This window comes from Neoarius graeffei, chromosome 10, assembly GCF_027579695.1.
Source record: "Neoarius graeffei isolate fNeoGra1 chromosome 10, fNeoGra1.pri, whole genome shotgun sequence".
Taxonomy (NCBI): domain Eukaryota; kingdom Metazoa; phylum Chordata; class Actinopteri; order Siluriformes; family Ariidae; genus Neoarius; species Neoarius graeffei.
In genome coordinates this window covers 23,728,456-23,743,320 of record NC_083578.1, presented here as the reverse complement: position 1 = coordinate 23,743,320, position 14,865 = coordinate 23,728,456, and the positions used below count along the sequence as shown (strand labels likewise).

Here is a 14,865-nt window from a genome sequence, read left to right as displayed (position 1 = left end):
GTTCAAAAGTGTGGGGTCACTTTGAAATGTCCTTATTTTTGAAAGAAAAGCACTGTTCTTTTCAATGATCACTTTAAACTAATCAGAAATCCACTCTATACATTGCTAATGTGGTAAATGACTATTCTAGCTGCAAATGTCTGGTTTTTGGTGCAATATCTACATAGGTGTATAGAGATCTTGCACGTGATGTCACATCCGCTCCAGATTGTAAGCAGTCACCATTTTGTCGGTCAAACGCCATATTTCCGCCGTCTTTCCAACACTGACTTTGTTTTTTTTTTCGCCCAAATCTTCAAATATTACCGTGCCACAATGCCGGAGAGTTGTATGGCATATAAATGCCACAACAGGAGAGGTCAGAAATCGGGAAGAAAGTTTCATAGGCTGCCACGGGACCCTGACAGGTGTGCAAAGTGGATTGCTGCTATTGGCCGGGCCGATGCAAACAACAAGAACAAGGCATGGGAACCGACTGGAAAGAACGATCACTGGCGCCTGTGCAGTGACCATTTCATCTCAGGTTCGCCATGTATTTATTTCAGTATATCCATGTGGTTATTCGCAACATAAGTTTATGACTTGCTCTAATAAAAAATTCCGGGAAGTGGGAACCTGAGAAAAGGCTTGGGGCGGGGGGGTGGATTGGGTCTTTAGTGGTGTGACAATCATTGTAGTCTCTAGATATAAAATTATTTTACACTTTTAGGGGTCACATGAATTTCTGTAAAGATAACTGTCCAGAGATTTATAAGCACGCAGTGCTTCACCACTGAACAGCGAGGGAAAGTTAATGAGGTAATTATACACGTCTGGGTATTCCACCTCTGGCAGTTCAATATCCACTGACATGGTCATGAAAATTACGTCCGGTAAGCCATAAGGGTCACTAATCAGTAGGTCATTTATTTTAGACATGTATCTAATTATCTGTTCATTAGAAAAATGAGCCGTGTAGTCCGTCGGTTGAAATTTATCCGTTTTGTACATGAGTGCAGCAGTATTCAGCGGTGTTTTTTACCGACAAAATGGCAGCTGTGTACTTTCCGGTCACATGACTGCAAGATCTCTATAGAGGCCCATTTCCAGCAACTCTCACTCCAGTGTTCTAATGGTACAATGTGTTTGCTCATTGCCTCAGAAGGCTAATGGATGATTAGAAAACCCTTGTACAATCATGTTAGCACAGCTGAAAACAGTTGAGCTCTTTAGAGAAGCTATAAAACTGACCTTCCTTTGAGCAGATTGAGGCTACATCCACACGACAACGGCAACGAGATGTTATTTAAAAAAATATCGCGTCCACATGGGCAACGATCAGTAAAATATCAGGTCCATATGGCAACGCAACGCTTGCTGAAAACGATGCAATACACATGCCACACCTCTAGGGGCACTGTAAGACGGTCCCTTCGGAGACACCAGAACAATAGAAGAAGTAAGGACGCATGCGCATAAACTATTATACACGAGACTTCATATTAGCCACAAAGTCAGAAAAATCTGTTCGTAAAATTACATTATAATGACCAAATACAATGAAAAGTATTTTTCCAGTCTCACCTGTGAAAGGTAATCCCATGTGATCTCGTTTGGACGGCAAACCTGTTGGTACAGTTAAACGCAGCACATGAATGAGGCATCTTTATTCTCCGCTTTGACCCATCCAATATGGCGGCGAGGATGACGTATGATTCTACGCGGAAGGCGGCGTCTTTAATGGTCCGGAATAAATTGAATGCTACACGTTGATGGATTAATTTGTTGTTCTACGCCCTTTTTGAGGAATGTATTGTAGGACTTAAACCAACATCTGAAGAGGTGAGATCGCTCCTTTTTTTTCCCCTATTTTTGCTGGTGGGATTGATTCTGCCCTAAGAGCTATTCTCTCTCTCTCTCTCACTTTGCACCATTACACAATAAATATTCACAGTGAAAATATTTTGTAAGCGCGTTTCATGAACCAAGTTATAGGATTTGTTGACAACTCGCATCGAGTTCGTTACACTTCTACCCGGCGTGAAGCACTCAGTCATGTGGTTGTGACGTCATCGTAAACAAATCCGTTCTACTCATCCAGACGACTTCGCAACGGCAACGTTGCCAGATCTTTCCACTCTGGAACCTGTTCTCAAAAGATTGCGTTTTGGGGCACCCAAAACGCCGGTGCCGTGTGGACGCCAGGCCTAAACGATAAGCAATTGTATCGGATTCACCTGAATCCGTTGCCGTGTGGACAGGGCCTGAGTTTCTGGAGCATCACATTTGTGGGGTCGATTAAATGCTCAAAATGGCCAGAAAAATGTCTTGACTATATTTTCTATTCATTTTACAACTTATGGTGGTAAATAAAAGTGTGACTTTTCATGGAAAACACAAAATTGTCTGGGTGACCCCAAACTTTTGAACGGTAGTGTATTACAGATTTTCTGCTTTTTTTTTTCATCAGGACCCACTCTCATCTCTGCTGCTTAGATTTGTTGAAATTGACGACAAAATCAGAGCACGGCAAAATCATTAGAGTGGCAGAAAACACCCTCAGACCCCAGAGGGTTAATATCCAATAACAGCATGTGCTCTTTATTTTGATCCTCCTTTCTATTTTCTTTTAATAGGCTCAGAGTAAGATGAAGTGACTCCTAGCAGTTGTGTTTTCTGAGACAGGGTTGAAAAGAAGCAATCATCATTTCGTGCCAACTCTTTTTACTCGCAACACTTTTTCTGCAAAACCACAGAGATGTTTATCTTGACAGGTCTAATCTGACCACCTTTAGATTTGGTGAAAAACAGCAGGTGTTTTGGGCTCGGATGTAGAAACATTGCCAATCCAGATGGAAATAAAATCACAGGGTAGTAAAAGACACCATATAAAAGAGTGAATTACCTCAGTTCCCTACTCTCCTCTAAATAAAGCTTTATTCCCATCATGTACTTAACAGTTATTCCATGAAATTGAGTCGTACATGAGCTGACAGCCAGGAGGCGCGTAGTGAGATTGAGTGGAATAACCGTTTTATTCTATCCACATTCACTGGATTTTGAGAAACAGAGCATTTTTATTTTTTGCAAATTCAATAAATAACTTTATACAAAACGTTTAACAAAATCATTTCCGCATAGAATGTAAACGAACCGGCAAAATGACAGGAGCAATTTGTGAAAAATGCTAGAATAATAATTCTTGAAAATGAAAAAAAGATACGTTCTTACTATTTAAATACTTTCATCTCATATTTTGTTGCCTTTTTTGTATAGTGTTGTGAAAAAGTATTTGCCCCCTTCCTGATTTGTTGTATATTTGTCACACTTAAATGTTTCATATCGTCAAGCGAATTTTAAAGCTAGACTGCCTTTCAGATTTTTCAAGGGTAGGTCATAAAAAGAATTTTCCCTGACACCCAATTATTTTTGTTTAGTGGAAACAAACAAAAACAAGTGCAAAGCTACTGAATTCAAATCACAGACTTCCATTTTTATTAGTTTTTTTTTAAAAATAAAACAATTAATGAATTTAGGGCCATGTGGCCCTAAATTCTTTGCTATTTTTTCTTGCTTCACCATGACGCAAAACAAGATACTATGTCATGCATGACGTGGTGGGCTTTCACCGTTCGTGCAAGGCATTGTGGGATGCAAATTTGAAACAGGAGAGAAAAATGGAGGACGTGAGTGTGCGAATGAAACGTGAAAGACCGACTACAGTAACGGAAAGTGAGAAGAAAAGACGTTATGTTATATACGAAGGAAAGGAAACGCAGGACCAAACTAATAAATATCGGCGCTCAGCGAGCACCTCGGTGTGATCAGCTGTTCGTTTAGCGACAGAATGATGGAACTGTCAGTGCACAGTCAAAGGTAAACCTGTAGATGGCAGTAATGCAACACTGTGGATGCCAGCTGCCGTAAAACCCAAATGAAGAAGAAGCAGGTAAACATGCGCACAGGGACTTCCTCTGTCTGCTTGACTGCGCAAAGCAAGCGATTTCATGTACATTATTTGCTCGGGAATCCCCTCAAATTAAATAACTTCCCAGCCACAGAATGGCTTGATATTTTGTGAGATATTACAGAAATAAACATAGATCACAATGACCACATTTCAGAGGGAACTACATTTTACCAATTTTATGAAATCGAAAGGCCGTCTAGCTTTAATATTAGACAAAACCTAAGTAAACACAAAATGCAGGTTTCAAATGATTTCATTGATTGAAGGAAAAAAGTTACCCAACCCTACTTGGCCCTATGTGAAAAAGTAATTACCCTCTCAACCAATTAACCAGATTTAATTGATAATTGGGTTCAATTTCACAAGCCACACCCAGGCATGATTACTGCCAGACCTGTTCAATCTAAATATCACATAAATAGAACCAGGCTGGCAATGTGAAGTAGGCTAATAGACCTTAAAAAGATGCCACAAAGTAAAGAATTACAAGAACAGATGTGCAACAAAATAAATTGAAATCTATCAGTCTGGAAAGGGTTACAAAGCTATTGCCAAGGCTCTGGGACTTCAGCAAACCACAGTGAGAGCCATTATTTACAACAAAAAAAAAGCAGTGGAACAGTGGCGAACCTTCCCAGGAGTGGCCGGCCTTCCAAAATTCAACCAAGAGCGCTTCGATGACTGATCCAGGAGGTCACAAAAGAACCCTGATGAACATCTAAAGAACTGCAGGCCTCATTTGCCTCAGTTAAGGTCAGTGTTCATGATTCTACACTAAAGAAGGCACTGGGCAAAAATGGCATCCATGGGAGAGTTGCAAGGCGCAAACCACTGCTGACCAAAAAGAACACACAGGCTCGTCTCACATTTGCCTAAAAGCATCTTGATGACCCCCAAGACTTTTGGGATAATATTCTGTGGATTGATCAGTCAAAAATAGAAGTTTGCGGAAGACACGGGTCCCGATACATCTGGCGTAAGGCAAACACAGCATTCCAAAATAAGAACATACCAACAGTCAAACACGGTGATGGTAGTGTGATGGTCTGCAGCTGCTTTTCTGCTCCAGGACCTGGACGACTTGCCATAATTGATAGAATCATGAATTCTGCTCTCTACCAGAAAATCCTGAAGGAGAATGTCCTCGACCTAAAGCTCAAGTGGAGCTGGGTTATGCAGCAGGGCAATGATCCGAAGCACACAAGCAAGTCCACCTCTGAATGGCTCAAAAGAAATAAAATGAAAGTTTTGGAGAGGCCTAGTCAAAGTCCTGACTTGAATCCAACTGAGATGCTGTGGCAAGACCTTAAACAGGCATTTCATGCTCGAAAATCCTCCATTGTGGTTGAATTGAAACAATTCTGCAAAGAAGAGTGGGCAAAAATCCCTCCATAGTGATGTAAAAGACTCCTTGCAAGTTATCGCAAACGTTTAATTGCAGCTGTTGCCGCCAAGGGTGGCCCAATCAGTTGTTAGGTTTAATGCGGCAATTACTTTTTCACATGGGTGATACAGGTTTTGATTAACCCTTTACTTTTAATAAATGGAGTGATCATTTAAAAGCTGCATTTTGTGTTTACTTACATCGTCTTTATCTTATATTAGACTCAATTGGAGGACCTAAAACATTTAAATGTGACAAATAACCAAAAATGGAAGAAATCAGCAGGGGGAGGGGGCAAATACTTTTTCACAGCACTGTATTTTTGGGGGGTTTTGTTTTCGAGTAGTTTTTTCATTTCGTCCTCGGTTGGTTCAGCAACACGCTCCGCCATTTTGTTTTTCTCTACTCGTGGTATATGAGCTGATAGCCTAGTAGTAGAGTAGCCAATCAGAGCGCAATTGCTCATATCCACTGAATGTGGATAGAATAATTAAATAATATCGGCTGGCCTTTTTCATGGTCTATCAGATATGTTCCATTCAGCTAGCGTGATTATTGAACGAGGTGAAGACGAGTTCAATATCATGCTAGCTGAATGGAATATATTTGATAGACCACGAAAAAAAGCCAGCCAATATTATTTTATTATTATTATAATACATACATGCTCTTCATATCAGCATTCTCGAAGGCTGACACTAGCTTACCTGCGACTTGGTGCTGTTCGCGCAGCAGTCTAATTACCTTCCAGCCGGTGTAGTGTTAGCGAAGGCCAACTCTAGCGCAGTCAAGCCGAATAATAATAATAATATTATTATTATTAGGCGGCACGGTGGTGTAGTGGTTAGCGCTGTCACCTCACAGCAAGAAGGTCCGGGTTCGAGCCCCGTGGCCAGCGAGGGCCTTTCTGTGCGGAGTTTGCATGTTCTCCCCGTGTCCGCGTGGGTTTCCTCCGGGTGCTCCGGTTTCCCCCACAGTCCAAAGACATGCAGGTTAGGTTAACTGGTGACTCTAAATTGACCGTAGGTGTGAATGTGAGTGTGAATGGTTGTCTGTGTCTATGTGTCAGCCCTGTGATGACCTGGCGACTTGTCCAGGGTGTACCCCGCCTTTCGCCCGTAGTCAGCTGGGATAGGCTCCAGCTTGCCTGCGACCCTGTAGAACAGGATAAAGCGGCTAGAGATGATGAAATGAGTTATTATTATTTTCCCTGTGTAATTTACTAAGTTACTTTTAAAACCAACATTGACAGCTACACACAATGGAGCGACCTGGTAGCCAAAATTCTCTCAAAATCTTCCGCTTTTAACGAAGCAAACCTGGCGGCCATGTTTGTTTACAAATTGTCACTGTTGCTCGCTAACGCAGACATTTTACGTCTCCAACATGTGACATCGTGTTGTCTTGACAACGTGCAATATCGTTACAATATTACACACTCATTCTCCATCGGGTAGAGTGATGTAATACACGTAGGATAAGCGATAGGCTAACAATATTGCACGCTATCAAACCAAATGAATGAAACCCGCTAGAAGGGAATAGAACACATTTTTATTCCATGGAAAAAGTGTCCCGTATGTATAATAATTCTTCATGGACTTCATATTTTTGGTAATGTTCTGAATTTTGTGTGTGTGTATATTCAGGAGCCCAATGCAAACAGCGTGGCCTGGAACACACAGTGTGAGGACATGCTGTGCTTCTCAGGCAGTGGCTACCTAAACATCAAGGCGAGTAATTTCCCCGTGCACCAGCAGAAGCTTCAGGGCTTTGTCGTGGGCTACAACGGCTCAAAGATCTTCTGCCTGCACGTCTACTCCATGGCTGCGGTAGAGGTGCCTCAGGTATGTGAGTGTATACGTGTCACTGTGGATGCCTGCGAATTTCTCTTTCTTTGTTTTTTTTAAAAAAATATTTTTATATATCGTGTTTAAGGGCGGCACGGTGGTGTAGTGGTTAGCACTGTCGCCTCACAGCAAGAAGGTCCTGGGTTCGAGCCCCAGGGCCGGCAAGAGCCTTTCTGTGCGGAGTTTGCATGTTCTCCCCGTGTCCGCGTGGGTTTCCTCCGGGTGCTCCGGTTTCCCCCACAGTCCAAAGACATGCAGGTTAGGTTAACTGGTGACTCTAAATTGACCGTAGGTGTGAATGTGAGTGTGAATGGTTGTCTGTGTCTGTGTGTCAGCCCTGTGATGACCTGGCGACTTGTCCAGGGTGTACCCCGCCTCTCGCCCGTAGTCAGCTGGGATAGGCTCCAGCTTGCCTGCGACCCTGTAGAAGGATAAAGCGGCTAGAGATAATGAGATGAGATATCGTGTTTAAATGATGGTTGAATTTGCATAAGATGCAATCAACTTCAGTCAATGTAGTAAATTGCTAAGAATGTCTTTTCCACTTCTCCACAGTCAGCTCCGATGTACCAGTATCTGGAGAGACGGATGTTTAAGGAAGCTTATCAGATCGCTTGCCTGGGCGTGACGGACAGTGACTGGAGGGATCTGGCTACAGAAGCGCTGGAAGGACTGGACTTTGACACAGCCAAAAAGGTTTTTCAGTAAACACACACACAAAACATACATAGAGACCAAATTTGAGTTTGGGTTCTTACAAGAATATTGCATCACATAACTCATGAAAGAAGCAGATGGTGCTTCCTGATGCTAGCTGAGAATTCAGACACCTCTTATAATCCCCAAAGAGAAATTAATCGCTATTCACAGAAACGCTATTCAGCTGTCGCCAAATTTCTTGAATGTCCAAATTTGTCTCGCTCTCTGCTTTTTTTTTTTTCTAGGCGTTTATCAGAGTCCGAGACCTGCGATACCTTGAGCTCATCAACAGCATTGAAGTAAGTTCAAAGTGTTACGTTTTCCTTCACCCCCCCAACAAAAACCACTCACTTCTACAGTTTACACATTTAAAGGAGAACTGAAGTCATTTTTAAAACTTGCTTTATTTCTTAATTAACGCGTTATTCAATTGTTTTCGCTTTTAGTAACCTTACCGGTATATCGTGACTCGTTTTGGCAACTAATTGCAATTAAATATTATACACTACTGTTCAAAAGTTTGGGGTCACCCAGACAATTTTGTGTTTTCCATGAAAAGTCACACTTTTATTTCCCATCATAAGTTGTAAAACGAATAGAAAATATAGTCAAGACATTTTTCTGGCCATTTTGAGCATTTAATCGACCCCACAAATGTGATGCTCCAGAAACTCAATCTGCTCAAAGGAAGGTCAGTTTTATAGCTTCTCTAAAGAGCTCAACTGTTTTCAGCTGTGCTAACATGATTGTACAAGGGTTTTCTAATCATCCATTAGCCTTCTGAGGCAATGAGCAAACACATTGTACCGTTAGAACACTGGAGTGAGAGTTGCTGGAAATGGGCCTCTATACACCTATGGAGATATTGCACCAAAAGCCAGACATTTGCAGCTAGAATAGTCATTTACCACATTAGCAATGTATAGAGTGGATTTCTGATTAGTTTAAAGTGATCTTCATTGAAAAGAACAGTGCTTTTCTTTCAAAAATAAGGACATTTCAAAGTGACCCCAAACTTTTGAACGGTAATGTACTTATCGGCCTGTTCGTTTTTTAGCCATGTTGAATTTAGTTCGTTTGGTCCACGGCAGGCGTCGCTTATCCATGCGATCTTCACGAGACTTGTGCGAGACTTCGAAACGTGAAGCGTCAGCCAGGTGTCAGTGACGCCATTTTGGAAACTGTTTTCCAAACGAAATATTGCACAAAAACGAGTTTAAATGACAATTACTGCCTACTTTTTTTTTCTTCAAACTTTCCTGATTGCTATCAAAACAAACAAAACTTCCAGCTTGATCACGTCAGTCACTACGTTTACATGCACATAGAGAGAATCGAATTTCTGCCGTTGCTCGACTGAAATCGAAGTTCAAAATGCCATGTATACACCTTAATTCGGCTGAAATTGAACCGAACTTGATTTCTCGGAATCGAGCTACATGACCTAGTTTATGCGATTTCTGCCGAGCTACTTTGTGCACGTATACCCTATCGAGCTAGTTGTCGAGCTACTTCCGGAAGTGACGAGACCACAAGCGGGAAACACAACAGCCTCGGTCGGCATGACAACAGTAGTAGCGAGCAGCAGAAGAGGTCAGAAGGAACAAACGAAGAAGAGAAAATGGCGATGTAGAGCTCTCTGAAGTGTGGGTGGAGCACAGAGGACGGCAGGACAAAGCTTCTGGTACTAATAGGCTTTTTATTGTCAGACTTTTCAGTTTAACAGCCTACTTTTATTCTTGAGAGAAAAACACACACAGCGCGCACACGTGTGTGTGTTCTAGTCCCGGGATGAGCTGTCCCCTCTGCTCTCCCTCTGCCTCCTTAAATAGGGCGCGGTTACTGGGAAGACACACAAACACAGGTTAATTACCGTCAGGTGTAGTGATTCTGCCACTCACCTTCCCTGGCTCCGCCCTCCTGTCACAGACCGGCGCTTGACCACGCCCCCACTGCCACAGGCAAGCAGAAACGTGCACTTCTGGAGCAATGAGGAGACAGAGTTCATGCTCATTCAGCTTAAGGAGTTGAATATATTAAAATTCATGGACGGGAGAAAAACGCGCAATGGAGAACACGGAACTGATAACTTTGTTTACACTCTTGAATAGCTCTTCTTCATGACGACAACCGGAAGTGTACCAACACGATGGGGCGTGTTGCGCCACCTGTGGCTCGGGTGCACAATGCACCTCACACAATAGCTCGATTTCATTGTGTGCATGTAGGATTGGATTTCTCTGGCACCCTGCTGGGACCCTTAGCTCGATTACCGACAGCAGCTCGATTTGGATGTGCATGTAAACGTAGTCAGTGTTTGAAAGAGGGCACTTTCGACAACGTTGGCAGATGTTGGTCACTTTGATTTCCGCTGTACGTTTTACTTCCGTCCTACGATGTCTCGCACAGGTCTCAACAAATCTCGTTTACGGCCGTCGCTTTGACATACGGACTGATATATTACATAGCGTATTTCAAACGCTCATAACTTGCTATAGCAGTGATGAAATAGCTATCAAAAATGCATTCCGATATTTAATAAAATGAGAGATATCTGTGAAGATACTCAGTTATCCAGGTACATAGTAATCTGTGGTTGGTTGAAGAGAGCAACTGGACTTGCTTGAAAAGTCTTGAAGACGTTTCGCCTCTCGTCCGAAAGGCATCCTCAGTTCTGTCTGTCTAATAGGGAGTATCAAGTATTTATCCTCTCATGGATCATAATAGAATCCGAATCAGAATGCTGATGGCTGCATTGTTGATGGCTGCATTAGATGTCATAGACACCCACCTCTGTTCAGTGATGGTCATTCCAGGTTGACAAAACTGAACGATCCTCTCTGGCTAAGATGTCTGCCAGTTTTCTGGAAGTCCTCTCATACTCCCGCACTAGTCAAAGGGAACTCATCCCAAAGTGCGTAGAAACATGAGTTCCCTTTGAGTAGTGCGGGAGTATGAGAGGACTTCCAGAAAACTGGCAGACATCTTAGCTAGAGAGGATGGTTCATTTTTGTCAACCTGGATTAAAGTTTTCCGTCGTGTGACGGATTTCCGTCAACAACTCTCCCAAGGCCAAATGTGAGGTCGGTGCTGATCCGAGGAGAATTAAAATGCCGGGTGGTTGGGTAGAGATTGGGTTATAACACTGATGTGTTGCAACACCATCAACTATCAGCAGGGTTTATTTCACTTTTTTGTTTTTGAGCCGTGCTTTGTGTCGTTCATTTCCTATGTTTGATCATGTTTAAACGTTCGCTGTCTACGGTGCGGCATTAAAAAAACATGCGCTGTCGAAATTGGCAAAATACATTCCCATGTGCTTGGCGTGCTTGTGTCTGACCATTTCTGTTTTGTATTAAATTAAATCTTGCCAAAATGACTTAGTTCAAACTTGGACATTTAGAAATAGAGCATGTTAAAAAAAAAAGTCTGCTTCAGCCAGACTTGAAGACCTGACGGTGCAATGCTTGCAGACTGTCAGAAGTAATTAGACCTAAATTTATAGCTAACAAATCAGCAGACGCCCCAACAATCATTATTTTCGTTAGGCCAGTGTGTAAGGTATGTTAGAACCGTGCCTTATAGCCTACGTTATATCACAATTTAAAGGACGTTTGAGGAGGTGGAGGCTGCGAGCGCAATGATGTTCCGACATGCGCTAAACTTTATTCCCTGAAAATCATACACCAGCGTTCAATGCCCCAAACAGTCAAAATGTCTAGAAGACTACGGTTAAATAATAATCATAGCCTACTAAGTTAAATTACGTCAAAACATCTGTTTCTGGCCGATGAAATGATGGAGGAAAATGAGAACGAACGCGAAGCAGATAGCAGCCAACTTCACGCGATCTTTTAGGGAACTTAACACTCGTGTTGGCCACAATATTTCTCTTAATAAGATCTTGAACTGTTTTTGAAGTCGTATTCAACACAAAGTAAGGTCAAACCCCAATTTTAATTTAAGCGAAGATCCAAACTTTCTTCTATACTGACGTCGAGCATAGAGGAGCATGTCATTCTGCTTTCGGTTTCGGCAGCATGGATGCGCTTTACATGAAAGAAGGCACTGATGTGTCTGCCATCGATAAAGGTGTAAAAAACAAGTGGAGGTGGGCTTGGCTGTACGAAATAGGTGAAAACGGAAAGCCATTTAGTTCATGGTGCAAAAAACTAAACATTCCAGGCGCTTGCGTTTGTGTAGTTTGCCACAAAAAAAATAATGTACGGAAGCAATGGACAGAAAGCGCTGTCGCGCCATCAACTGGAAGCCAGCCACAAGGCCAATGTAAGGGGTCTTCAGCACACCTCTTCTTTACCAGGAGCAAGTCTCACCTCAACGGAGGTCAGTCCATCTATGGCTGATCGCGTCTGTGCACAGGAAATATGTGTCTGTGCTTTTATCTCAAAAACGAACAATGGTGAAGAATCACTCAACAATAAATTGAATCTATTAATCCATTAATTAATTGATAATAAAGTTATCAGTTCTAAGTTAACCATTCTCAGAATTTCATCGAAATCCACCCATAACACCCCCCCGTAAATTTTCAGTCAAATAAATTTTTTTTTTGCTTTAATCCATGGTCTCTACACTGTCCTATCCAATAAAGGTGGAAAAAGCCCCCCCAAAAAATCTTAAAAAAAAAAAAATGCAGTGGGGGAATAAAATACCCACAAAATTAATTTTTGCTGTGTCCAGCCTTATCCTTCCTGTCCTGGCCACATACATTTACATAACGCAAACATATTTGTCCACTCCCACTCCCCAAAAACTTGAACAATATCCCTTTAAAGAAAATCTCTCATCTCATCTCATCATCTCTAGCCGCGTTATCCTTCTACAGGGTCGCAGGCAAGCTGGAGCCTATCCCAGCTGACTACGGGCGAAAGGCGGGGTACACCCTGGACAAGTCGCCAGGTCATCACAGGGCTGACACATAGACACAGACAACCATTCACACTCACATTCACACCTACGCTCAATTTAGAGTCACCAGTTAACCTAACCTGCATGTCTTTGGACTGTGGGGGAAACCGGAGCACCCGGAGGAAACCCACGCGGACACGGGGAGAACATGCAAACTCCGCACAGAAAGGCCCTCGCCGGCCCCGGGGCTCGAACCCAGGACCTTCTTGCTGTGAGGCGACAGCGCTAACCACTACACCACCGTGCCGCCCTAAAGAAAATATCTCGCAAATAAACAAATTGAGCTCAAAGTCGATCTTTGTCTGTCCTTTATATAAAAAAAGCTGCATGTTTTAAACTTCTGTTGCTTGTTTTTAATGCCATCAATGGCCTGGCTCCCTCTTACTTGTCTGCGATTTTAACTATTCGTGATCATGGTAGGGCCCTGCGTTCTTCCGATCAGCTTCTGTTAGAAGTTTCAAGGTCGAGATGTAAACAGTGGGGTGATCGTTCTTTTGCTGTCGCTGCTCCCAGACTGTGGAACAATCTGCCCCCCGACATTCGCACCACTATTGATCTCGGCCTTTTTAAATCAAAGTTGAAGACCTACTTTTTTAGATTGGCGTTCAATCCTGACTAGCGGAGTCTTGTTTTTGAGGGGTGCTTTGTTTCGTCTGTTTTATTTCATGTACTTCTGAAAGGCTTTTGGTAATCTGCAGCACTGTGGCACCTTCCGCAGTCAAAACCTGTGTTTTTATGTGTTTTGGTGTTCTGTTTTATGGCTTCGATGTAAAGCACTTTGGGTACCTTTTGGTTATTGTAAAGGATTATATAAAAATTTATTTGATTGATTGATGTTGAATTGTTTTCCAAACGATATCACCACTAAAGTGATGAAATTAGTCGGGACTATTTTTCGTCATGGAGGTCGCCATAACTCCATCATGCGTGATGTCATTTTCCGCGAGCACAGCAGAAGTGTACAAGTGCGTGCTATACTAGTGTCAGGGACAGTTGGAGACGGATGTACAGCGCCTTGTAAAAGTATTCACCCCCCCCTTGGTGTTTGTCCTGTTTTGTCGCATTACAAGCTGGAATTAAAACGGATTTTTGGAGGGTGAGCACCATTTGATTTACGCAACATGCCGACCACTTTAAAGGTGACACAGTTGTTGTTTTATTGTCAGACGACAAGATCAAAGGGCGAGGAGGGTCTTCCGGTTGATTAATTAACCAATAATAACTGTTGTAACTGAAATTCATCTTTGTAAAATTGTTTTTTATTGGCAAATCTGAAAAGGTGTCGATAATTGTAGCCACCGCTCTAATATTTCAGCTTTTATTTACTGTGTTTGCTAAAATTGTACATACAGTTTGTTAGGATTTGGTGGCATCGCCTTCTCACAGTCAGTCAGTGTCTCGTAATCCTGATTTTTTTTTTTTTTTTAAACTCATTTCTCCTGACAGAACTGGTGTAACAGTCAGGTTTGTAGGCCTTCTTGCTCAGACAGGCTTTTTTAAGTTCAGTCCACAAACTTCCTGTGGGATTCAGGTCAGGGCTGTATGATGGCCAAGGAAGTACTTTCACTTTGTTGTCTTTAAGCTATTTTATGCTAAGGATCATTGTCCTGTTTGAAGACCCAGTTGCAAACAAGTTTTAACTTTCCGCCTGATGTCTTGAAGTGTTGCTTCAGTATTTCTAGACAATCCTCCTTTCTCCTTCCTGAGGACATCTATTTTCTGAATCGCACAGTCCCTTTTCCAGCAAAACACCTCCACAACTTGATGCTGCCACCCCCATGTTTCACAGTCAGGATGGTGTCCTTCACATTAAAAAAAAATCCTCACTCTTTCTTTCTCCTCCATACATAGCACTGATCATGACACAAAACGGTTCAGTTTTTGTTTCATCTGACCAGAGGACACGCCTCCAGAAAGCCGGTGATCAGGTGTTAAACCTTTCAGACAATCCCTGAGGGTTAATTTGCGCCTCCTTTCTGAAAGACGCGGTGTCTGTCTGGTCCCAAGATTTTTCGATTTATATTCAATTGTTTGCAGATATGCTCGTGGAAACA

General features: G+C 42.4%; 1 protein-coding gene across 3 annotated transcripts in view; it reads left to right on the top strand.

The window, feature by feature from the left end:
- The window catches only part of ift122 (intraflagellar transport 122 homolog (Chlamydomonas)), a 190,742-nt gene that overhangs the window by 85,548 nt on the left and 90,329 nt on the right, over positions 1 to 14,865 (top strand). For all 3 annotated transcript variants that reach the window (XM_060931573.1, XM_060931572.1, XM_060931570.1), the window contains exons 14-16: positions 6,983 to 7,180; positions 7,739 to 7,879; positions 8,128 to 8,181. In XM_060931573.1, coding sequence (XP_060787556.1) covers positions 6,983 to 7,180; positions 7,739 to 7,879; positions 8,128 to 8,181 — 393 coding nt within the window. The remainder of the gene's footprint in view (positions 1 to 6,982; positions 7,181 to 7,738; positions 7,880 to 8,127; positions 8,182 to 14,865) is intronic.